Genomic DNA, 23,954 nt, shown 5'->3' with positions numbered 1-23,954 from the left:
AATGTTACCTTATTAATCATTTTGTGATAGCGGACCTAGCAAACTAATACAGCGTCTTTGGAGAACTGCTAGTACTCCAGCATGGCTGGAGAGGAAAAGAGAAATCTATTAAGGTAAAACAGGAATCAAATCAGTCAAGACCTTCTAACTAATTTGGATTTTATTTGAAAGGCAATGTAAATATTATTCAAGACTATGACAGGATCAGCTCTGGCTTTACAAAGAAAGTTAAAAAAAAAAAAATGGCCTAAAGCTGTTGTTTCCAGACCAGTACCCCCTGTGAACAAGTTAGATATGCAAATGTTCAGGCCCCACACCATACCCCATACCCACATCAGAAAAGTATGGGGATGGGGCCTAACAATCAGAGTTTTAACCAGCCTTCCAAATGATTTTGATGCCAGCTAAAGTTTGAGAACCACTGGCCTATAGAGCAAAGCCAGATTGGAGATCCCACTTACCTGTCAGGGTTGTTAAGAGAATCAAATAAGGCACAGCATAGGGAATATTGTTATGATATTATAACAGCATTGTATGATGACAGATGTTAGCTACACTTGTGTTGAGCATAAAAGAAGTCGAGTCACTATGTTGTACACCTGAAACTAATGTTAACATTGTGTCAACTATACTCAAAAAAACTTTAAAAAAAGAATCAAATGAGACATACATAAAAATGTTGTAAGGCAGTATATATATATATATATATACATGTCATCATTTATACTGCTGTAGCTCTAAAACTGTTACTTCACAGGTTCCAGCTTCTTTCCAAGTTTGGACATCTGTACTTTCCTAGAATAGCCCATTTGCTGACTTGCTATAACTCTGAAACAACTTGAAATCCAACACTTCATTTTATCTTCTACAACCAATATATAGGAATGATGTCAGCAAAGAGGCTCTGAAATATAGATCCATATTTGAATTCCCACTTAATAGATCTGTGATTTTGTTCTTTTCCTCTAAAAACTTTCCAGGCATTTATTCTTCCAGGTAGATTTATCCACTAGTACAGAATGCTCTGACTATTTATTTCACCTGTTTAATAAACTAGCTTTCTCTTTTGAGATTATTTTTAATCAGTTACCGAAGACTGATGAGCTGATAAAATGGACGCTTTGGAAATATAAAACCGAAAGACTGAATTCTGATAAGCCAACTGATTTCCTAATTTCTCACACTCATTCCAAAAGAAAAGTAGTTATGTTTATAAAAGCAAGTGTTCATCATAGAAATTTTGATAAATACAGAAAAAATAAGAAAGAAAACAAAAATTACTTGTTCCCCATCACCTAAACAAAATTACTACAAACACTTTGGTCTATATCTAGTCTTTTTTATTTGTATATATTTAAAAAAAAATCCATACACACTGTTCTTTACAGAACTGAGATCTTACTCCAATATGGCTCTCTTTTTGTTTTCTTATTTTTTACTTAATGCTGTATTGTGAATACACTTTCATATTCTTAAAAAAAAAAAGTCAAGAACATGACTTTTATGACCATGTAGTATTTGGTCATCTACTTTTGTTTGAGGTGACACCTTCAAATTCACAACCAAGCTCTATGCAAAATGGAATAATGAAAAACAAAAAAGTCAGCTGTACGTTAATAACATTTAAAACTTCAAAAAGGAAAATGAAGTCAGTTATCCAAGTGATTTATGGGAAAAAAAGTTCCAGAACAGTTTTCTGACAAAGTCATTCCATTGATTTATTTTTTTAAGCTGTGGCTTCACATAAGATTATCTTTCCACTGTCTCCCAAGGTTTTAGGTATCAATGCTGCAACATTTTAAAGAGTTTAAAAAAAAAAAACAAAAAAACAAAAACCTAATACCTGTTTCAACATAAAAGGTAATTTTTAAAAATTTTATTTGTATGAATATAACAAGATAAAATATTAAGACTTTTTTTTCAATTAAGAAATTTCGCAGGGCAGTAGAGCATGTGACTCTTGATCTCAGGGTCATGAATGAGTTCAAGTGCTATGTTGAGCATGGAACCTACTTAAAACTTAAAAAAAAAAAAGATCTAAGAAATTTCATAGGCATTGATCAAAGAATCAAGTCCTTGATCCTACGATTGAGAAAGGCCCATCCAGGAGAGAAGGATGAGATCCAGAGTACAAGGGGTGGAGTTCTTTCTGATAGGAGTTCTCTCTTTTCCACTGAAACAAGAAAGATGCAAGAGCAAATGATCACAGTAATAATCTTCTGAAGTTAAGGCATTCCCTGCAGATGGTTTCCAGTTTCTCAAGTATGATCCAAGTTCACCAGCTAAAAATGGGGATAGGTGGGGAGAAAAGGATGTAAAAGATTTGAGTAGAGAAGCCAAGGTATGAATGGTTAATCCAGCAAATGAATACTTTTGCCAGACAGTATAAAGTGCTCCCATGAGGTCTGAGGTCATGAATTAAAACCAGTCAGCCCTGTAGTATGATTTTTCTATAGCAGTCTTTGCTACTTGGATGCAGCAATGAAATGGAAAAGTTTGTTTCAGTAGGGTTCAGTCCAAACATGACTAAGTAAGAGTCTACCTTGAGGTTCCTCCAAGTAAGAAAGAGAGAGACATTGGGGTAAGAGAGTTGAAAATGTCTGCAAAAGAACAATTACAAGGATTAATTGAGGAACCTAAGTTGGGTAAGTTGGAAGTGTTTATGAGGTCAGAAGCATAGTAATTGTTTTTTTTTAAGTGTTGGGCTTAATAGAATGGAGGTGGTAATAGGTCAGTGAGAGTATAATGAGTTGAGGAAAAAGGCTAGTGATTGACAACTATGATGCTTTAAATTGAGATTTAGAAGGCAAAACAGTTACTGATTGCAAGGTTCTAAGTTACCACTTGCAGTGGATGGATGATACGGAATAGAGGAACAAGTTGCTGGAGATGAAGAGGTTAAAATTCTACAAGGCCAAGTGCTGAGGGTGCCTGGCTGGCTCAGTTGGAAGGACACGTGACTTTTGATCTCACAGGTCATGAGTTTGAGCTTCATGTTGGGTGTAGAGATTATTTAAATAAACTTTAAGGGGTGCCTGGGTGGCTCAGTCGATTAAGCGTCTGCCTTCAGCTCAGGTCATGATCCTAGGGTCCTGGGATGTAGCCCCGCATCAAGCCCCACATGGGGCTCCTTGCTTGGTGGAAGCCTGCTTCTCCTTCTCCCACTCCCCCTCCTTGTTTTCCCTCTCCCTTGCTGTGTCTCTCTCTGCTGGTGTCGTGTGGGCCATCTATAAGAATGTTAAATTCAGGGGTGCCTGGGTGGCTCAGTGGGTTAAGCCTCTGCCTTTGGCTCAGGTCATGATCCCAGGGTCCTGGGATCGAGCCCTACATCGGGCTCTCTGCCCTGAGGAGAGCCTGCTTCCTCCTCTCTCTCTGCCTGCCTCTCTGCCTACTTGTGATCTCTGTCTGTCAAATAAATAAATAAAATTAAAAAAAAAAAAAGAATGTTAAATTCACAGAGAAGATAGTGATGGCGGGAAAAGCTAGAGCAAGGAAAAACAGCCTATAATATCTGAGGGAGAGTGGCCAAAAGGTTGATAGATGATCAAGATGTTAAAGGTGATTTAGCAAGATGATATGAACTTCATACATTTCTGAACAAGGAAAGAAGAAAAATAATTTTGTAGTAGTAATCAGGATCAAAGAAGCCACCCAAATTCTGTAGCCCAACCTCTTGGCCTTAAGGTACACGGAGTATGGGGAATAAATAACTCCTACTTAGGAGCTCTACAGCAGAGTTAAAAGCAAATATTACCTTCATCCCTAAAAATTAATAGTGCTAGGGATATAGCTGGGTGCATCTAGGACAATTGCGAGTCTGAATTTGATAAGTCATGACTTAGTGGATGATGTAGAAAGGCGATCTGATAGCTTATGACATCATCCATGTCTCCTGGGAAGCATAGAATCTGCAAGTAAGCTCCAGTTGATAGTGTCTAAGAATAAGAAAAGGAGAGGTAATTAATGAAAGGGAATGAAATGTTTTTGCTCAAGGAATATTCATTTCAAGCATCTAGAATGCAGTTCTTTGTGAATTATATTATCTTTACTGTTTGCCTGTAAGGCATAGCACTTGTTTACTTATTTTAAAGATTTTATTTATTTGAGAGAGATAAAGGGGGGGGTGGGGAGAAGTAGAGGGAGAGGGACAAGCGGACTCCATGGTGAGCTCAGACCCCCCTACATGGGGCTCAATCTCACAACCCTGAGATCATGGCCTGAGCTGAAATCAGAAGTTGGATGCTTAACAAACTGAGCCACCCAGGTGCCCCATACTGCATCTATTTAAAACAACTTGCAAAAACAAACACCTTGCAAACTCAACAGGTGACTGATTTCTTTTAGCTTGTGGTTAAAAAGTAGGATAAAGTATTATCTCTAAGGATTAAACAGCCTGGAAAATGGAAAAATATCTGGTGCAAGGAAATGATAAAAGATATGAAAAAAGTCACTGCACTATCCTTGGGTAATTCTGTGACTTCATCACTGTATTCTATGACATCAAATTTAGGTAGAATATTATCCTCAGATATCAGTGATGCCTCCCTCTCTAAGGATCCATTTCAAGGACCAAGCTCCTCAGGTATCCTCAGACCATGGGGCAGCTGTCAGAGCCGGGAGACCCTTCTATGTACCCAATCTGGTCAGATCATATATAGCCCTGGTAACTCTGACCCTTTAGATACAGCAGCAAAAACCACCTCTTAAAAACTGTTAGTATAATCAGACCGGAGCCAAATTCTTCAACTAGCAAGTTAACGATTTAGCAGGATAATTTACTAATCCAAATAGGGTAGACTAGACCCATCAACTGGGGTCTTGCCAAGATTATGCAGACTGGGACTATCCCACGTGCATTAATTACATTTGTGGTGCAAAATCATGGTCCTTTGCCTCTCAGCTCAGTCACCCTATGAAGATAAAAGCAATTGCCTATGTACCCAGGGAAGCTGTGGGGAGAAAAATTAGGTAACTTTCCCAAGGCACCCTAAAAATGTACTAAAAAATTTGCTACTTAATTTTTAATTTGCATTACTAGCTAATTACTATTGCTGAAATATATGGAATACTGAGAGTTCTACAAAATAATTTAAATAAATAATTGCCCCTAGGGAAAGAATCCATCATTAAACAGCATCTCCTCAATTTGAACAAAATATAATGACTTAACTCATGGGGAACATTCTTAATGAAGGCACTTTAAAAAAATTTCCTCAAACAACAATGCAGAAATCAGATAAACATTTTTTAAAAATTAAGCAGCTTATAAAACAGCTTGGAGGTCAGAATTTGGGGGAAATGATTAAAGTACCCTAAATGCAAGGTCAGTTTTTCTTTCGTGGAGGAAAGCATCTTGGAACATGTACATTCGTAAGAAACACAAATATTTGTCATCACTGGTATTTGTTTTCAGGAAGACATTTTAATCTTACGAAATTCCTGATACTTTTCAATTTGGATCAGTAATATGGGCTTGATTAGGGTTCCTGGCCTGATTATAGGTCACCAGGCTCTGCTATGATTGAAATCTAGGTATGCACCGTCCAGCTATCTTACGTTGCCCATTAAGGCATTCCTAACTGTTTTGCTTCATCCTGTTTTATTATTTAACATTAGGTTTGATGAAGTTATGGTAAGATACTTATGAGTGTAAGAATCTAACCCAGAGATGCTCTCAACAAAAATGCAGTTAGCTGTGCCCCAGTGTTCAAAATGAAATTTAGAAACGTCCCGACCTGTAGGGTAGGAAACGAATGAAATATTTGACGATACAATTTTGTCACAGATTCAGGAACATTTTAAAGTGCCCAGTGGTTGAGGTCTGGCTTTTCCCGAATTTCAGAAACAAAAGAAGCACCTGCAAGCAGAGAGGGATTTTACTGCTTGCCCTCCCCTTTCCTCCCCCCAGGTAAACCAAATCAAGGAAGCGGAGTGCCGATAAGCACGCCTTGCTCCTTTTCTTTCCCTCCGGGTCGAGCGTTTGGGGAAGGAAAGGCTGCGGTCATTCTTCGGTAAATTAGTGTCCTACGATTGAGAAAGGCCCAGTCCAGGGTCCTCGCAGCTGGCGTGAAAGTCCGCCCACTGGAAGGCGATCGACCCTAGAGAGAAAAGCTCCTTCTCAAGCAGGGCGGGGGCGGGGGCGCGGGGGGGAAAGAAACCGCACACACAGTAGTAAGACTTGTCCCTTATCGGCATCTTAGAGGAAGGGTGGAGAAAAGGGAAATAGAAACACACCAGGCGCCGGGGCTCCCGCCCCAGCGGCTTTTAAACTGCGTTTCTACAACCTCTCGCACCGTGCAGCGGCTAATGGAACCCGCGCGAGGGATCCTACCAATCACCGCCCGGCTTCCTCCCACCGCGGGCCAATGGCGGCGCGCGTTCTTGGGGCGTGGGTGAAACAGGCTGATCTCTCCTTGCTTGTGTAGTGTGTGGGCTGGGGTTGGTGGAGGCTCTTATCTTGGCCGCACTTGGTCCGCACTTGTGCTCGGGGGGGCTTTTGTGTCCGGCTTTTGCTTTGCTTTGTGTATGCGAGTTTTTGCTTTGCTCCGCGGCGCTCCTCCCGGGCAGGAGGCGTAGGGCTCGGAGGCGGCAGCGCGGTCCCCCCGGGCAAAGAGCGAGCGCGCCGGCTTGAGCTGCGGGTGTGAGGTCTGCAGGGAAGGGGATTCGCCGCGGAGATGCCGGAGTTCCTGGAAGACCCCTCGGTCCTGACGAAAGAGAAGTTGAAGAGTGAGTTGGTCGCCAACAATGTGACGCTCCCGGTCGGGGAGCAGCGCAAAGACGTTTACGTGCAGCTCTATCTGCAGCACCTCACGGCGCGCAACCGGCCGCCGCTGGGCGCCGGCGCCAACAGCAAGGGGCCCCCGGACTTCTCCAGCGACGAGGAGCGCGAGCCCACCCCGGTCCTCGGCTCCGGGGCCGCGGTCTCAGGCCGCAGCCGGGCCGCCGTCGGCAGGGTAAGGACGCCCAGCCGGGGCCACAAAGGCGGGCGGTTGGCAGTTGTCGCCCCTACCCCCGCCTCTCCGCGCGCGCTCGCAGCCCTTCCTCCTTGGCGCCCCCTCTTGCCTCCTCGGTGGCGGGGCTGTCCCCGCGCGGGACCGAGAGGCTGGCCTGTGGGTCTGCGGACGCAGGATTCAGCTTGCAGCTCTGGAAGGGGAGGCCGCTGGAGGGAAGAGTCGGGAAGTTGGGGCCGCAGGACTAGCGGTTGTGTGTGTGGAAGGTGTGAAGTCGGCGTTTGCTGTTCTGTGGCGCGCGGATAGCTCGGTGTCCCTCGACCGTCGGGAGTGGGTATTTCGGCGGGGACTTCCGTGCCCGATTCGAAAGCCCTTTGGGGAGGGTCAGCCTGAAACTGCAGTAGGTTACATTCGAGCGTTTTCCCGCTTTATTAACTGAAATGACTAGTAACCGAGTCTCAGAGCGCTCCCTGGAGGGCAATTTGTGACATACTAATTTCTAACCAAAATTTGAAATAAAGAAATTCCCGCCTTTTTATGGTTTTGCATATGGAGGTCTTTTTGAACCGTTTATGTTTTTCTCGTTAAGTGTTCCAGCAACAGGCTATGTTTTGGCGGGGCAGTGTTGTTCTAAGTTAAAATGAGCACTTAAAAATAACATCGTTAAGCGGTTATCTTAGGCGCCTAGAATATTTGGAAATTCTAGGGGGCTTGGGTTTTTGCTTTTCTTTTTTTTTTTTAACTTTTTGGTAAATTTTGCATAAGAAAAGGAAAGATTTCGGAAGCCGGAGTTGCTCATTTCTTGGCATTCTGATGTATCAGTGATTGCAATTTGGATTATCTAATCCCGGTTAAGTCCAAGATTGGTTTTACCAAATGCATATTCTGTTTGAGAATAGTTTGGGTTTTGTTCTGTGGGTTTTTATATGCTGTTTTGTTGGCGTGAACTGCGTACTTCTCAGATTTCAAATCATGACAGACCGTAGTTAAAATTGGTGATTGGATGTAATCAATCACGTTGCTTTGTAAGGCTTTGAATGTGGAGTTTATAGTTGTTGAGTTTAATAACTCAGAAGTACTGCGTTCTTCAAAGTTGTGTTGTTTAGTTTTTAAGAAATCTGTGTGATGTGTTTTTCTGGACTACCAGGTGGAAATGAAAGAAAGATGTAATGTAGATTTAACTGAAAATCTTAATCTGAGCTTTAGAGAAATTGAAAATCTTAATGTCTTAATAATGCCTGGCAACTGGGAGTGTCAAATATTTATTCGTTGAATGAGAAACCAACTGCACCTTATTGCTTCGTATGTCTTAGTGGGTTTGCAGAAAGCCAGTTTACTTCTCCATAATAGAGAAATTTAAGGGATTCTTAAAGACAAAGTAAAGCATATTGATTATCTGCTTTTTCCCAGGCCCCGTGGGAAAAAATATTCAAATGATTTTAGTAAAGATTTTGGTGGAAATGAAATCTTTCCCATTTAAATCAGCACACTAAAAAAAAAAAGTTCTTCTGTAGAATCCTATATTGTATTCTGTGTAAATGTATTCTTGAACCGTGGAAGTACTTGGTTGTGTTTATAAATAGGATTGTTTGTTCTTAACTTGATTCGTTTTCAGCGGAAACCTCCACCTTGGTTTTGATGCTTTTCCTTCAAAAACTTTTAAAGAGTGTGTCCCAACTAATATAACATTGTATGTTAAGTATACTTCAGTTTAAAAAAAAAAAAAAGTATGTCACAATCTGCTCTGTGTTTTGGAGGTGTAAAAATTTGAGTTCAGTTATCCAGCATTTTTTAATTCCTACCAAGTGTTCATAACTACTGGAGATTGATTTCTGCAGACCCTACCCACTAGCATAATTATATAATTTGTTGGATTTTTTTGTATGCTAATTGATTGTGTTTGTTACTCAAATTTCCCATGGTATCAGAGTTGGTCAGCACCACTCAAATAAGTTCTGGGTGAAAGGAATTAATATTTTAAGAGAATCTACAATCTCCAGTAGCATGTTATGCTGTTTATATCTCATTTAATGTTTTAATCCATATAAAGAAGAACTATCTCGTAGCTATATATTCAAGTCTTACCTGCCTTGAGTTTTTAAAACTCAAATACCAGGTTCAATGGTGTGAACAACTTGAGGAAGTAGTGGTAGTTAGGCGGTAGCATCATTTTCTGTTTTAAAGCACATTAAGTAAAAGTGACTTTAAATTGAATTTAGGAATATGATAGACTTTATCAGGCATAGGAAAAATTATCTTGTATTTGCAGGAAAAGAGCCTTAGGGTATTTATAATACTCAATAAAATCATTCTCTGTACTCTTATGTGTACAGTATTTTATGTTGTAGCCATTGTTAGCCCCACATGTAAAACAATGTAGTCACATTTCTTAAAGAATATAATCTAGCAGAAAGTCAAATTATGTTTGAGAGTTATAGATAAGGCAGATTTTTTTAAGTGGTAAATTTTTAGCATTTTATTTCTTTATTTTAAGATTTTGTTTATTTATTTGACAGAGAAAGATCATAAGTAGGCAGAGAGGCAGGCAGAGAGAGAGGAGGAAGCAGGCTCCCTAAGCAGAGAGCCCGACGGGACTCAATCCCAGGACCCTGAGATCATGACCCAATCCAAAGGCAGAAGCTTAACCCACTGAGCCACCCAGGCACCCCAATTTTTAGCATTTTATTTTATTTATTTTTTTTTAAAGATTTTATTTATTTGACAGATACAGATTACAAGTAGGCAGAGAGGCAGGCAGAGAGAGAGGAGGGGGGGGAAGCAGGCTCCCCGCTGAGCAGAAAGCCCGATGATGCAATGATGCGGGGCTTGATCCTGGGACCCTGAGATCATGACCTGAGCCGAAGGCAGAGGCTTTAACCCACTGAGCCACCCAGGTGCCCCAGTTTTTAGCGTTTTAAAACAAACCAAACATTACTGTGACTTGGCCAAGGACTGAGGATATACCTTCTATTTAAATATGGGTTTATGAAGAGTATTTTTGATTGAAGGAGAAATTTTCCATTTAGCCATGGCCACGGTCTTTTAGATTCATTTGGTGTGATATGACAAATATTTGCATGTTCAAATTTTTGGTTTTGGTTTTCAGTTTTCTTGTTTCTGAGCTTTTTATTTTATGCATCTTGATTATGCCAGTGTTTTTAGGTGTTGAAATTACTTAGATTGTTGACACAAAAATAAACAATCACAAAGTTGGCAATCTGCCTTATTGTTCCAAGGTACAAAGCACAGGTATAGCTATTTGGAATCCAGTGGAGCATAGCATTCTTGAATGGTCTGATCTAGCAGATCATGAATTTTTAACAGGAAATATTTAAAGACATGGAATAGAACAGTAAAAAGTATGCTAGCGATGGTGAGTGTTAATTAAATCATAAATTGACTGCCATAGTCTTCAGTAAAGTGTTAAGTGTAGACTTTTGAATTAGAGTGTTCTAGAGTGGGGATTAAAATCCCAGGTCTGCCTCCTATTCGGATGACCTTGAACAATGAACATTGTCTATCAGATGCTCAGTTTTCATTTGGAAAATAAGAATAATCTAGTAACTACTAGTAGCTACTTAATTGAGGATTATTAAAGGTTGCATTTGTTAAGGTATCTAGTGCTCAGCGGTTGATACTATTACGTGTGATTTCTGAATTTTTTTGTGTTTATTTAGCTCCAGAGCAATACAATGTTACCATAATATTTTTTTCAGAATTGGATGAGGTAAATTTGTGAAAATGATACAGTCCTAAAGTCTATCCAAATGTTTCTGTATTGCTGGAGTTAGCTGTGCCTCTTTGAACTTCAGTTTCCTCTCCTAAAATGGGGATGTTAGTGTCTATCTCATAGGATTTTTAGGATTCTGTGTAAGTTAATACATGTAGGAAGTTATCCAGAACACAACCTGGTATATAGTAAGTGCTCAGTAGAATCTGTTTTATAATGATTATCGTTGTGCTTCATCTTGCTACTAATGGTGGAAATTTAAAAATAAGAGTAGCTGGGGACGCCTGCTGGCTCAGTCAGTAGAGCATGCAACTCTTACTAATCTTGGGGTACTGAGTTTAAGCCCTGCGTTGGTCGTGGAGCCTGAAGTTTTAAAAAAGTAATGAAATAAATAATAGCTCATAGGTGATATTATCAAAGAACTGTTGGATTTTTAAAGTTGAAAAAGACATTAGAGATCATCTGGTAGTTGGGAAGAAACTGGAGAACAGTGCCTGGCATGTAGTAGGTACCTGGTATTTTTGACTGAATGAAACTAAGATTATGTGATTTACTCAAAGGAACAAAAACTCTGGATGCAGAAATCAGTACAAATAATGGTTCCTTCTTCCTGATTGAAACTGCTGGCTTGATAATTATGCATAAGACACTAACCTGTCTCCCAGTTTGTATTCCTATTAAATTTGATATTTCATAAAAATAGCAATACAGGGGCGCCTGGGTGGCTCAGTGGGTTGGGCCTCTGCCTTTGGCTCAGGTCATGATCCCAGGGTCCTTGGATCTGCCCCGCAGTTGGGCTCTCTGCTCAGTGGGGAGCCTGCTTCCCTCTCTCTCGCTGCCTGCCTCTCTGCCTATTTGTGATCTCTCTCTCTCTCTCTGTCAAATAAATAAATAAGTAAAATCTTTAAAAAAAAAATTTTATTTATTTATTTGACAGACAGAGATCACAAGTAGGCAGAAAGGCAGGCAGAGAGGAGGAAGCAGGCTCCCCGCTGGGCAGGGAGCCCGATGTGGGGCTCCATCCCAGGACCCTGGGATCATGACCTGAGCTGAAAGTGGAGGCTTTAACCCGCTGAGCCACCCAGGCGCCCCAATAAAATATTTTTTTAAAAATAGCATTACATTTCTGGAACTTTTCTGCCTGCAAATTAAAGATAAAAATCAGGTAGCTTGTTAATTCCCTCTTTATTTGACATACCTTATGCTAGTTTATTCTCCTCTGAAGATTTTGTACAGCTGTAATCTTTCATTATGTTTTAAGAAAATAGAAGACTGTTGGATTCTGCTTTGATTTGATAAGGCTTTGTTATTTCTTTTTTTAAAATATTATTAATTTTTATTTATGTATGTGAGAGAGAGAGTGGGGGTGGGCAGAGGGAGAGAATCTGAAGCAGACAACCCACTGAGCTTGGAGCTGATGCGGGGCTCTATCCCACAACCCGTGAGATCATGACCTGAGCTGAAATCAAGAGTCAGACGCTTAACCCACTGAGCCACTCAGGTGCCCCAAGCCTTTTGTTATTTCTTAATAAGAAATGGATTTTTAAAAATAAGTGACTTGTTTCTCCCTCACTGGATGACACTTTCATTCACTCAGCAAAACATTTGTCAGATACCTACTCTTCTTTCAGGCAGTCTTTTTTTTTTTTTTTAATTTTAGATGCTTGGGATACAATATGAATATGACAGTGCCTCTTCTTTCTTTCTTTCTTTTATTTTTAAATTTTTTATATTTTATAAACATATAATATATTTCTATCCCCATGGGTACAGGTCTGTGAATCGCCAGGTTTACACACTTCACAGCACTCACCATAGCACATACCCTCCCCAGTGTCCATAACCCCACCCCCTTCTCCCAACCCCCCCTCCCCCCAGCAACCCTCAGTTTTGTGTGTGCCTCTTCTTTCTGCTACCCTCATAAATGTTGCATCCAAAACACCTGAGATACATGTTAAAATACAGATTCTCAGGCCCAAGGTTAGGACTCACACTGGGGTAAGACTTTTTAAAATAGGGGCTAACTTTTCCAAAAGTTTTAAAGTTCTGATAATAAACCAAACTTAGGCACTATTGCTCAAGGAATTTACCTTCTGGAGAAGATAAAGTATGTTTACAAGTAGTGGTGTGTGGTGAGTGCCAAAGGAAGATATTTCTTGAAAACCTCAGGCTGTTGTAAGAAATTAAAATTCTTGGATGTTTTCTTGATAATAAAATGTGAAAATTCTTAAGGTGGGAGGGATTATCTACCAGTAATCTGTATTTGATTGATTTCCTTTTATTTAAAGTATATATGTTTTATATATTTATATAAGGGAGCTTTTGTTCCCAACCTTTCCACAATTTTTGGAAAATTCAGGTAGGTCATCAACACAGGATTTGGTCTATTTGATATTTTAAAAAGTCTTTAAAGAATTCAGGGCTATGATAGATAGAGCTCTTAGACTCTTGGAAGCTATTTTGACATTAACGTGTAAGTTGCTTACAGATTTGAGCCTGATCCTATCGGTGCAATGTGTATTTAAGCCTTCTGAAGGTATCCTAACTTTCATAGCCATTTTTTAGTTATATAAGATTTCTCATGGTAAGATTTCTCTTATTGGCAGTTATCTTTAAAAACTAATTTCTCATAATCTTGCTTTATATAAAATAATTCAAATTTGTATTTGGCTGATTCCCCCCCCTCAGAATTATTAAAAGTAAATAGTCTGTGCAACTATTGTTTTCACCATTTTGCGTACAATATTTCTAGGATTCAGTATTGACTCATTTGCCTTAAATAACAGTTTGCCTAAATTGACTTTGATATTTGTGACCATTATTTAAAAAGCCATTTTGTTGTTGTTGTTGTTCAGTTCTCTGAGGCTTTCTGGGGTTACTGAGGCATTTTGTAAGGCTCTCTGCCACAACCCTAGAAGGCGCCCATACTTCTGCTCTCTTCTCTTGGTTAGCCTTGGAAGGTTATGTAGTTTAGATAGTTCTTCCAGTACAGACTGCCATTGCTTAAGTTGAAATTTCTCTCAAAGCTGTTCCATGTTCTTTCGCCTTTTCTATGTAAAACAGCCACATAGAACCAAGTGTGGTGACAAAGCTATGTCAGGAGGTGATAGCCATAAAGTTTTACTTCCTTCATAGGTCAAAAACTGGGCACTAAAGTCACTGTATTTCAGTATTCATTTGGGCTTCTTAAATTCTGATATGCTTGTTTAAAGATTTTTTTTTTTTTTTTTTTTTTTTTTGACAGAGAGATCACAAGTAGACAGAGAGGCAGGCAGAGAGAGAGAGAGAGAGGGAAGCAGGCTCCCTGCTGAGCAGAGAGCCCGATGCGGGACTCGATCCCAGGACCCTGAGATCATGACCTGAGCCGAAGGCAGCGGCCCAACCCACTGAGCCACCCAGGCGCCCTGATATGCTTGTTTAAAGGAAATCATTTTTAAATATAACTAAGACCTATCTTTATGGTAAAGTCTTACTTTCATAGAATAATTTAAACTTTTAAGGATTTTTAAAAGAGGTCAGTGGTAAATTGTATTTCTGATTATCTGGGTGAAAATGTTTAATCCCAGTCTGTTTACTCTTGAATTTTTTATGCTATCATCTTCTCTATAGATAGGTTAGCCAAAACTGACCATATTAATAGTAATATTTTAAAAGTATGAGTTATTTATTATAATACCTTCAAATAACGAGTTGCTTTTAATTTAATTATATTGCTAAGGCCTGATAAAGCTATAAATCAACAGAGGGTATGTTTGCAGGTTTATTGTATACAGTCTTAATTATATAGTAGTATAGTAAAAAGAACATTTTTTTAACTCTGTGCAAATAATAACTGGACTTTCTTTACAGAAAGCCACAAAGAAAACTGATAGACCCAGACTAGAAGATAAAGATGATCTAGATGTAACAGAGCTCACTAATGAAGATCTTCTGGATCAGCTTGTGAAATATGGAGTGAATCCTGGTCCTATTGTGGGTAAGTTGGTAAAATTTCCTTTTCTGTGAGTGTCCTACATTGTTTTCTTGTCTGGTCTAGCAGTTAGAGTTTGGGTTCTAAGGAACAATGTGTCATTAATTATTTATGTGGCCAGGACACAAGTTCCTTGACTATAAATGAGGAAAATAAAATGAGAAAAATGAATTTAGATAATCCCCAAGATTATCTCTGTTGTTGAAATTGTTTCATAATGTTGCTCATGTCACAAGTACCTGGTGAGACATAGGGATCTTACATGACAACTGAGGAAAATATGAGGTTACATAGTGGGCCAGGTTCATCCAAATCAGTAAATTGGTGACAGACTTATTAATATAACCCAAATTAATCAATTCCTAGCATAGTATCCATTTTTAGTTATCATTAAATGTACCATTTATAAAGTCTTGTTTTGATTAGAAATCAAGAATGGTCCCTTGAAGAACAAACTAAAAAAAGAAGACTTGAAACTAAATACACTGGATTTCTATCATTTGGTTACTATTGGTGATTTTTGCCTTAATTTTGGAGGGTCTTGACAATAACCTCAAGATGAGAAATGTCTGTTTTGGTATTCTGAATTGTGTAAAATTTTAAACACTGGACAAATCATAAGAGACTCAACCATAGGAAATTGAAGGTTGCTAGAGGAGAAGGGGGTGGAGGGATGAGGTAACTGGGTAAGGGGCATTAAGGAGGGCACATAATGTAATGAGCGCTGGGTATTATGTAAGACTGATGATCACAGACCTTTACCTCTGAAACTAATGATATACTATATGTCAATTAATTTAAAAAAATTTTTTTAAAGATTATTTATTTGACAGAGATCACAAGTAGGCAGGCAGGTGCCAAAGGAGTGAAATTTTAAACCAATCAGTCTGGAATTTCCTTGTCCACACTTGTGAGGTAATATGGATAAGACCACCTGCTCTGCCCCTTAAGGGGAAGGTGAACTTGCCTGAAACAATCTTTTCTTTTGCTAGCAATCTTCCTGTTTCTGCCTATAAAATTCTCTTCGGTACAGTTCCTTTCTACTTGGAAGATGGGATGCTGCCCAATTTATGAATCACTGAATAAAGTCAATTAAGTCTTCAAATTTATTCAGTTGAGTTTTGTGTTTTAATAGTACACAGGTTTTTTGTATCTTCATTTCTCTTGGGTCAGTACCTAGGAGTAGACTAGCTGGGTCTTGGCATGCCTGCGTGTAAGTTTGCCTTTATAAGAAACAACTGAACTAACTGGAATATTTTGCATTCCCACTGACCATACATGAATATTCTTGTTGTTCCCCATCTTTGCTAGCACTTGAGATTGAGATTTTGAGTCATTCCATTAGGTGTGTAGTAGGATCTCTGTGTGGTGAATAGGTCTTTTCCTAATGAATAATGATGTTGAGTATATTTTCACGGGTTTATTTGAAGATCTTAATATTTTGCGTATTTTTCAATTGGGTGGTTTTCTTACTGAATTTTGAAAGGTTTTTTTGTATATTCTGATTACTTGTTTTTAAAAATCTGATATATATCTTGGGATATATCAACACATATATGATATATCTTGGGAGATGCATTTTCTCTCAAGCTGTGCCTGGTTTTTTTCACTCTCTTAAAGAATTTTTTTTTTAATAAAGATTTTATTTGTTTATTTGACAGAGAGAGAGAGATCACAAGTAGGCAGAGGGGCAGGCAGAGAGAGAGAGGGGGAAGTAGGCTCTCTGCTGAGCAGAGAGCCCAATGCAGGGCTCCATCCCAGGACTCTGAGACCATGACCTGAGCCAAAGGCAGAGGCTTAACCCACTGAGCCACCCAGGCGCCCCAAATTAAATAAAATTTTTAAAAATTTGAACACTGGCAATTTGGGGATTTGTTTTTGTTTTTGTTTTTTCTATAGGTGAAGTTGCAAACAAAAATTTAGAATGTTATCTTTCATTTTATTTAACATAGTACTTCCAAATAGCTGGAAATAAGCCTATGAATATAATTACCAACAGACATTTGATGCACTTTTTAATTTTTCATTTAAAATTCCAAAAGGGAGATGCTACAAAAATGTGTATTATATATCAATATATATTAAGTTACATGGTAGCATACCAGCTGTTCATTTTTTCCCAACCTTTTTGGGGTATAATTGACAAGTTACATATATTTAGTATGTATAACTTGATGTTTTTGTAGTATATATTGTGAAGCGATCACTGTGATCAAGCCAGTTAATATATCTATCACCTCACAGTTTTAGTTTGTGTATGGATGTGTGATGAGAGAGCACTTAAGGTCTACTTCTGCAGATTTCCAGTATATATAGGCCACTCTAGATATTAGATTTCCAGAACTTAATTCATCTTGCAGAAATTTCGTACCTTTTGACCAACATCCTACACTTCCCCCTCCATCTTACAGCTACTTATGTAACATTTTGAGATGTGTTGTTTCTAAAATATGTATATTTATCATCATTGTATTCATCTTATAGAAACCAGGGAGACATGCAGCTAGTGTAAAATAGAAAATAAAGGCTATTTTTGGCTTTAAATTGTCATTCATGCTGAAATGTGTTAAAAATGTGTTTATAGTCCATTTTATTTTGCTATCTAATTGGTATGTAATTTCTGCTTGTGGTACACATTTTCCATAAAAGGTTATTTTAATCACAAAGTAGTTTTATCTAAAATGATTTAATTCCTTAAATATATACAATTTTTTTTTAAGATTTTATTTATTTGAGAGAGAGGGCACGAGTAGGGGTGGGGGGAAAGGGCGGTGGGAGAGAGAGAAGCAGGCTTTCCACTGAGCAGGGAGCCTGATGTGGGGCTCAATCCCAGGACCCCAGGATCGGGACCCGAGCCAAAGGCAGACACCCAACCCACTGAGCGACCCAGGTGTCCCCAAAATTTATACAGTGTTATATGAAAATATATTCAACTAAAAAAGTTATTTATATGCTTTTTCTTTTCCCATAACTGAGTGGCTCTTTTTAGGCGTATTAAATTCTGAGAGTCTTGGGATTTTAATCATAGTATTCAGAGGAATACGGTTTATAAAAGTGATTTTTTTCTACAAGGCAAATACTATTACATAGTACTGGGGGAAAATATACAGAGTCCAAGACTTTTCAGTCAAAAATACTTGGTCATACATGGCTCTTTAGTAGGTGATCTGTAGTAAGATTTATATCAATCTACTATGTACTTCATGTTACTAAAAGAAACGTTGTAATCATGTATTAAAATCTCAGAAAAACACCTATTTTAGAAAAGAATCCTTTATATAGTTTTTAAAGCACTTACATGTAGGAAAGGAAAGAGTGAATGTAACATTTTAATGTTGCTAAAGACAATCAGTAGGATCTTAAACAAGACAATACAAATGCTAAACCAAGTTCTGCCTTAATACAGGAACAACCAGGAAACTATATGAGAAAAAACTGTTGAAACTGAGGGAACAGGGAACAGAGTCAAGATCATCTACTCCTATGCCAGCAATTTCTTCATCAGCAGAAAATACAAGGCAGAATGGAAGTAATGACTCTGACAGATACAGTGACAATGAAGAAGGTAAAATTTTAAATGATGTTAGTCAAATATATGTAATTTTTTTCAGACTTATAAGGCACAGTAACCATGAAGAAGATAAAACTTTAAATATTACCAAGTTACATGTAATTTCTGTTCATATCATCAGTAATCCTCTAAGTAATTTCATTTGAGTACCTTTTGAGAATTCTAAGAAACAGAAATGTACAAATGTCTGATTTTTTTTTTTGGTCACCTAAAATTGCCAGGTACTTTTTTTTTTTTTTTTTTTAATTTCATTTTTATAAAAGAATAAAGTATTAAAAATAAAGATGAAGTTCCCCCACTTACCCTTTCCAAGTATTATTAACACAGAAGCAACCACTGTCATTAATTTGGTGCTAATCTTTCCAATCCATTTTTAAATACCTTTTTTTTTTTTTTTTTTTTTAAAGTAGGCTCCCATTCCTAGTCTGGAGCCCATTATGGGCTTGAATTCACAATCCTGAGATCAACACTTGAGCTGAGATGAAGAGTCGGATACTTGACCGACTGAGCCACACAGGCACCCCAAATACTCTTTATATGCATCTAAAACATAATATTATTTAGAACTTTTAAAAAAATTATATAAATAGCATGCCAAATCTTTTCACTTGCTTTTGAGATCTCATCCTACTGATAGATTACATATGTGTCCAGTTTATTATAATTAATATACAGTGGTATTTATAATATGGCATATATTCTGTTCTGTTAATATTTAAATTTATAGTTTTGCTAGATAATGTGATTTCAGGGCACCTATGAAGCAAATATTTTGACGTATTTTTAGTGGACTGTTATAAGAAAATTTGACCATAATATTTAAGTATTTTTTGAAAATAGTACGTGAAATTAATGACCTTTCTATAATAAGAACAACTTGATACTTTTTAATTTTTAATTTCATATAACTTGTTTGTCAGTTTCATGATTATTTAATTTGATTCAAATTACTTATATCTTCATAAGCACTGCCTGCCAGGGCACAGTGTGTCGATTGGTTGTTCAGAATATGAAATATAGTCTTTTCCTTCAACAGCACTATGTTAGCAAGGAGGCAAAGAATAAAATTAGCTTGAACACAAGTAATGCTTAAACTTCCTGCCTCTTTTGCCTCTACAGGAAAGAAGAAAGAACACAAGAAAGTGAAGTCCACTAGGGATTTTGTTCCTTTTTCTGAACTTCCAACTACTCCCTCTGGTGGATTTTTTCAGGGTATTTCTTTTCCTGAAATCTCCACCCGTCCTCCTTTGGGCAGGACTGAACTACAGGCAGCTAAGAAAGTTCATACTTCTAAGGGAGACCCACCTAGGGAACCTCTTATTGCCACAACCTTGCCTGGCAGGGAACAATTGCAGAAGTTAGCCTCTGGAGGTAATTTGTTTACTTCCTCCAAGTCTAGCCATGATAGATGTTTAGAGAAAAGTTCTTCGGCATCTTCTCAGCATGAACTCGCTGCCATGTTGGTCTCTGCTGCAGCTTCTCCTTCACTGATTAAAGAAACCACCACTACTTGCTATAAAGATATAGTAGAAAACATTTACCATGGAGAGAAAAGTGGAATTCAACCATTGTGTACTGAGAGGTCCCGTGTTTCAGATCAGTCAGTTCTCTCCAGTGAAAGGAAAGCACTAGAAGAGTCTGAGAGATCACAAGTAATTTCTCCACCACTTGCTCAGGCAATCAGAGATTATGTCAATTCTTTGTTGGTCCAGGGTGGGGTAGGTAGTTTGCCTGGGACTTCAAACTCTACAGCCCCACTGGATGTAGAAAACAGATGGAAGAGAATTGATCGATCTAATTATCAAGACACTGAGTCCCTGTCTCCTCCACGAAAATTCCCTCGGCTCAGTGAAAAGTCAGTAGAGGAAAAGGATTCAGGTTCCTTTGTGACATTTCAAAATACACCTGGATCTGAACTGTTGTCATCTTTTGCCAAAACTGTTGTCTCTCACTCACTCACTACCTTAGGCCTAGAGGTGTCTAAGCAGTCACAACATGAGAAAATAGATGCCCCAGAACTATCTTTTCCCTTCCATGAATCTATTTTAAAGGTAATTGAAGAGGAGTGGCAACAAATTGACAGAAAACTGCCTTCATTGGCATGCAAGTATCCAATTTCCTCCAGAGAGGCAACACAGATATTATCAGTTCCAAAAGTAGATGATGAAATACAGGAGTTTATTTCTGAAGCCACTCCACCAGTAGGTATTCAGGCAGCTTCCACGGACTCTTGTGATAAACAGTTAGACTTAGTACTTTGTAGAACATACGAAGCTGCAGCATCAGCATTGCAGATTGCAACCCATACTGCCTTCGTAGTTAGGGCTCTACAGGCAGACATTAGTCAGGCTGCACAAATTCTTAGCTCAGATCCTAGTCATTTGCACCAAGCACTTGGGATTCTGAGCAAAACATATGATGCAGCCTCATTTCTTTGTGAAGCTGCATTTGATGAAGTAAAGATGGCTGCCCATAGTATGGGATCTTCCACGTTAGGTCGCCGCTATCTCTGGCTGAAGGATTGTAAAATTAATCCAGCTTCGAAGAATAAGCTGGTGGTTACTCCCTTTAAAGGTGGAACATTATTTGGAGGAGAAGTGTATAAAGTAACTAAAAAGCGTGGAAATAAGCACTAATAAAGTTAAGAATAAAAATACCTATTTGATCTTTGATACGGGGAACTTAGCAGCTTCCCTAAGAATTTCAAGTGCTTTTATGCCAAGATTTTGAAGATCTTTTTAGACTCCAGATTGGGCTATTTTCGAAGTCAAGCTTCTGCCCATCAAACTGTAGTTTCAGACTATTTGCCTACGTAGAACTGCCTTTACTTTTTCGGTTGCACAGATAGGAAAAGCCTGATAGAAACAATTTAAAGATTTCTGGGTCACATTTTTGCCTCATACAGTTCATTCTCTCCTATTAAGATTTTACAATTCTCCAAGATATAGAAAACGCTAATAGCTAGAATATAAGTGGAGTCTTCACTGATTTAAATATTACTATATATTTTTTCACTTTCTGGAACTTGTCTACATTTTTTTCTTTTATTCTCACTTTTGTTTGTTTTTCCTTCTGTATTCCTTCATAATATTCTAGATCAATGAAATTCAAAGTGCCAGTCTGTAGACAGTTACTGATCCACTGATAAGTATGCAACAGAATTTGGATCTAGAGACACTTTTTAGATGAATGACAGTGTTTATTTTTGTGGCAAATTTTTATTGATAAAACAGTGTGCCAGTTTACATTCTGGTGCAAGTGTCTCATTTCTTTAAGGACTGGTAACAAACAGTTCATGGACCACACCTTACAAAATACTGCTTTAAACCATGTAATTGTGGAATGGTGCATTCTAACTATCACTGTAGTGTGTCAGATGAACTAGACACTGGAAAAGTGGGGCCTTTTTTTTTTTTTTTTTTTTTTAATAATTTCAGGTTCTGTTGTGGTTCATGGATGGTTAGATTTAATCTAAATTCTAAAAGCAGATTTAAGCTATTTTTAAAAAATTCCTAAGAAACACTATATTCCGTTGTGTAAAGCAGTATATTGTGTTTTCATTTCTATGATTGTAAGATGAGTCTAACTATAGAGACATTTAATAATCAAATTTCTTTGTATTTTTATGGAAAATAGTAGTGTTAAGTATCAGCAAAGTTCAGTCCCTTTGGTACTCCTGGCAATTATTATATTTTTACTATACATGTCCATCTTTGCATCTTCCTGGGAGTAATTTTATTTGTCATTTGTCTTCTGGAATGTACATGTATACATGTACCTACTAAGTGCTATGTGACTTTTTCTAATGTATTACTGTAGAATGCTTCTGCAAATTCAATAAAGTTGTAATTTGAACAGTTTCGTGTGGTCTCCAGAAACATGTTGTATGTGTGTTTTATTCTTGGAGTTGCAACAAGTTAGGTATTTGTTCTTGAACATTTCCTTTCCATTTTTTCAATGAAGAAATGAAACTTGCTTGAGATTCCAATGGTATAGTTTAAAATACTCTACTTATTGTGTGGTTTTTCTTCTGTTAAAGACCATGTTTTTATTGGCTGTTGGAATTTAAATTTGAAAGGAATTAATTTATAACCAGATACTTTATTTGTTTAATCAATTTCTGCTCAATTACCATTGGGTTCTTTAGTTTGTGATTTCTAATTCTTAGATTTTGAATTAATAAAACATAAGGTTTATAATGTTAAACGTTGTCACAAACTTAAATATATCAATAGATTAATAGACATTTGGGGAGGTGGGGGTTGGGTTGATACATTAATCCTAAGTAAAATTGAACTATTTGAACTAACATAGTAAAAATTACTAGTTGGGGGAAAATAGCAAGTAGACTCTGGACTGACTAGTACTAGACTAGATAGTAAAACTTAACTGTCCTGACTACTTTTTAGCACCAGCGCATCAAGTTCATGAAAAGCTAAGCTTTTTAAGAATTAACTCTATTTCTATCTTTGGTAGGAAAGTATTCTAACTTAAATTTTTGGTAATACAAGTTTTAGTAGTCACAACAGACATTAATTTTGCTATACTATGATAAATGATGACAAAAATGTGGGACTTAACTGAAACTTTTATAAGTCTTTAAAAATCTAGCTCTTCAGGGGCACGTGGCAGGCTCAGTCGGTAGAACGTAGGACTCTTGGGGTCATGAATTCAAGCCCCATGTTGGGTTTAGAGATTACTTTAAAAAAAAAAAGAAAACTAGCTCTTCAAATGGTGATAAAAATGAAGGCTAGGAGAATGGGATATTGAAGACTATAAAAAGATATATTTGAGTTGGTTAGCATCATGGTGAAATGCTAATTAATATATATGCACTGGCTTCTCTTCAAATAAATGTTACTTTTATTATGGAGTGACCTGTGAGTATTACTCTCTGTGATCAGGATTCTTTATTACCTTCTTGGTTGTACCCAGTTTTTTTATAATCACATCAAAACAGAAGTGAGGACTTTTAAACTGCACTGAAGTATCAAAGTCACTGCAATTACTTTTTTTAGGGGCTTAATACCATACAGTTGTTTTCAGTCTTAAAGTTCCCTATAGCTTTTTTCTTCCGTATTTCAAATTTTACTGACCTTTGTTTATATGGTAGTAATGCACTGTATGAACAAAAGAATATTAGCAACTGTGTGTTTTAATAGCCTCTTCCTTTATCCAAGTAGTTTTTTTGTGAAAAGCCTCCATGGGCAGTTTGAATTCACTTTATGTTTTAGGCTATTAGTCCCAGAAAAAGGGAAGAATAGGAAGAAGCAGTGAACAGATGAAGGAGTAGGGGAGATGAACAAAACTGGAATAAAATAAGAATGGAAAAGTAAAGTTTTTAAAGACAAATTGCAGTTGAATAGTCATGGTCTGTTGCGGTAATAACCAATAGGCAAACTTGTTTTACGTAAGAATGCCTAAAACCAAGGTTCCAGAATAATGTTAGGATGACATTGTAATTTATTGTATATTTCAGAGAGTAATGTTTCTCCGATGTTATTTCCAGACTCTAAAATAGAGCTCAAGCTTGAGAAGAGAGAACCACTAAAGGGCAGAGCAAAGACTCCAGTAACACTCAAGCAAAGAAGAGTCGAACATAATCAGGTATCTTTAGTTTTATGATCACTGTGTTCAGGTATAAGTAATCTGACAACACTAATTTGCTTGTGTCCTAGCCTTTGGTTAAATAAACTCCAGCGCTCTCAATGAAGTGTTCATTCCATTGTTCAT

General features: G+C 37.7%; 1 protein-coding gene across 5 annotated transcripts in view; it reads left to right on the top strand.

Moving 5' to 3' along the window:
• Positions 1-6,388: 6,388 nt before the first annotated feature.
• Positions 6,389-23,954, top strand: part of LOC111142034 (thymopoietin) — a 29,173-nt gene continuing 11,607 nt past the window's right edge. For 4 of the 5 annotated variants that reach the window (XM_022494957.1, XM_022494956.1, XM_022494955.1 and 1 more), the window contains exons 1-4: positions 6,409-6,953; positions 14,530-14,656; positions 18,057-18,215; positions 23,731-23,828. In XM_022494957.1, coding sequence (XP_022350665.1) covers positions 6,675-6,953; positions 14,530-14,656; positions 18,057-18,215; positions 23,731-23,828 — 663 coding nt within the window. In that variant the 5' untranslated portion in view covers positions 6,409-6,674. Of the gene's footprint in view, positions 6,954-14,529; positions 14,657-18,056; positions 18,216-19,340; positions 22,081-23,730; positions 23,829-23,954 lie in introns of those variants that run through there. The other variant, XM_022494953.1, reaches the window with a different exon arrangement.

The sequence above is a fragment of the Enhydra lutris genome, unplaced genomic scaffold (genome assembly GCF_002288905.1).
Source record: "Enhydra lutris kenyoni isolate GAN:26980312 unplaced genomic scaffold, ASM228890v2 scaffoldscaffold7, whole genome shotgun sequence".
Classification (NCBI taxonomy): Eukaryota; Metazoa; Chordata; class Mammalia; order Carnivora; family Mustelidae; genus Enhydra; species Enhydra lutris.
This window is presented reverse-complemented; position numbering and strand designations above follow the sequence as displayed.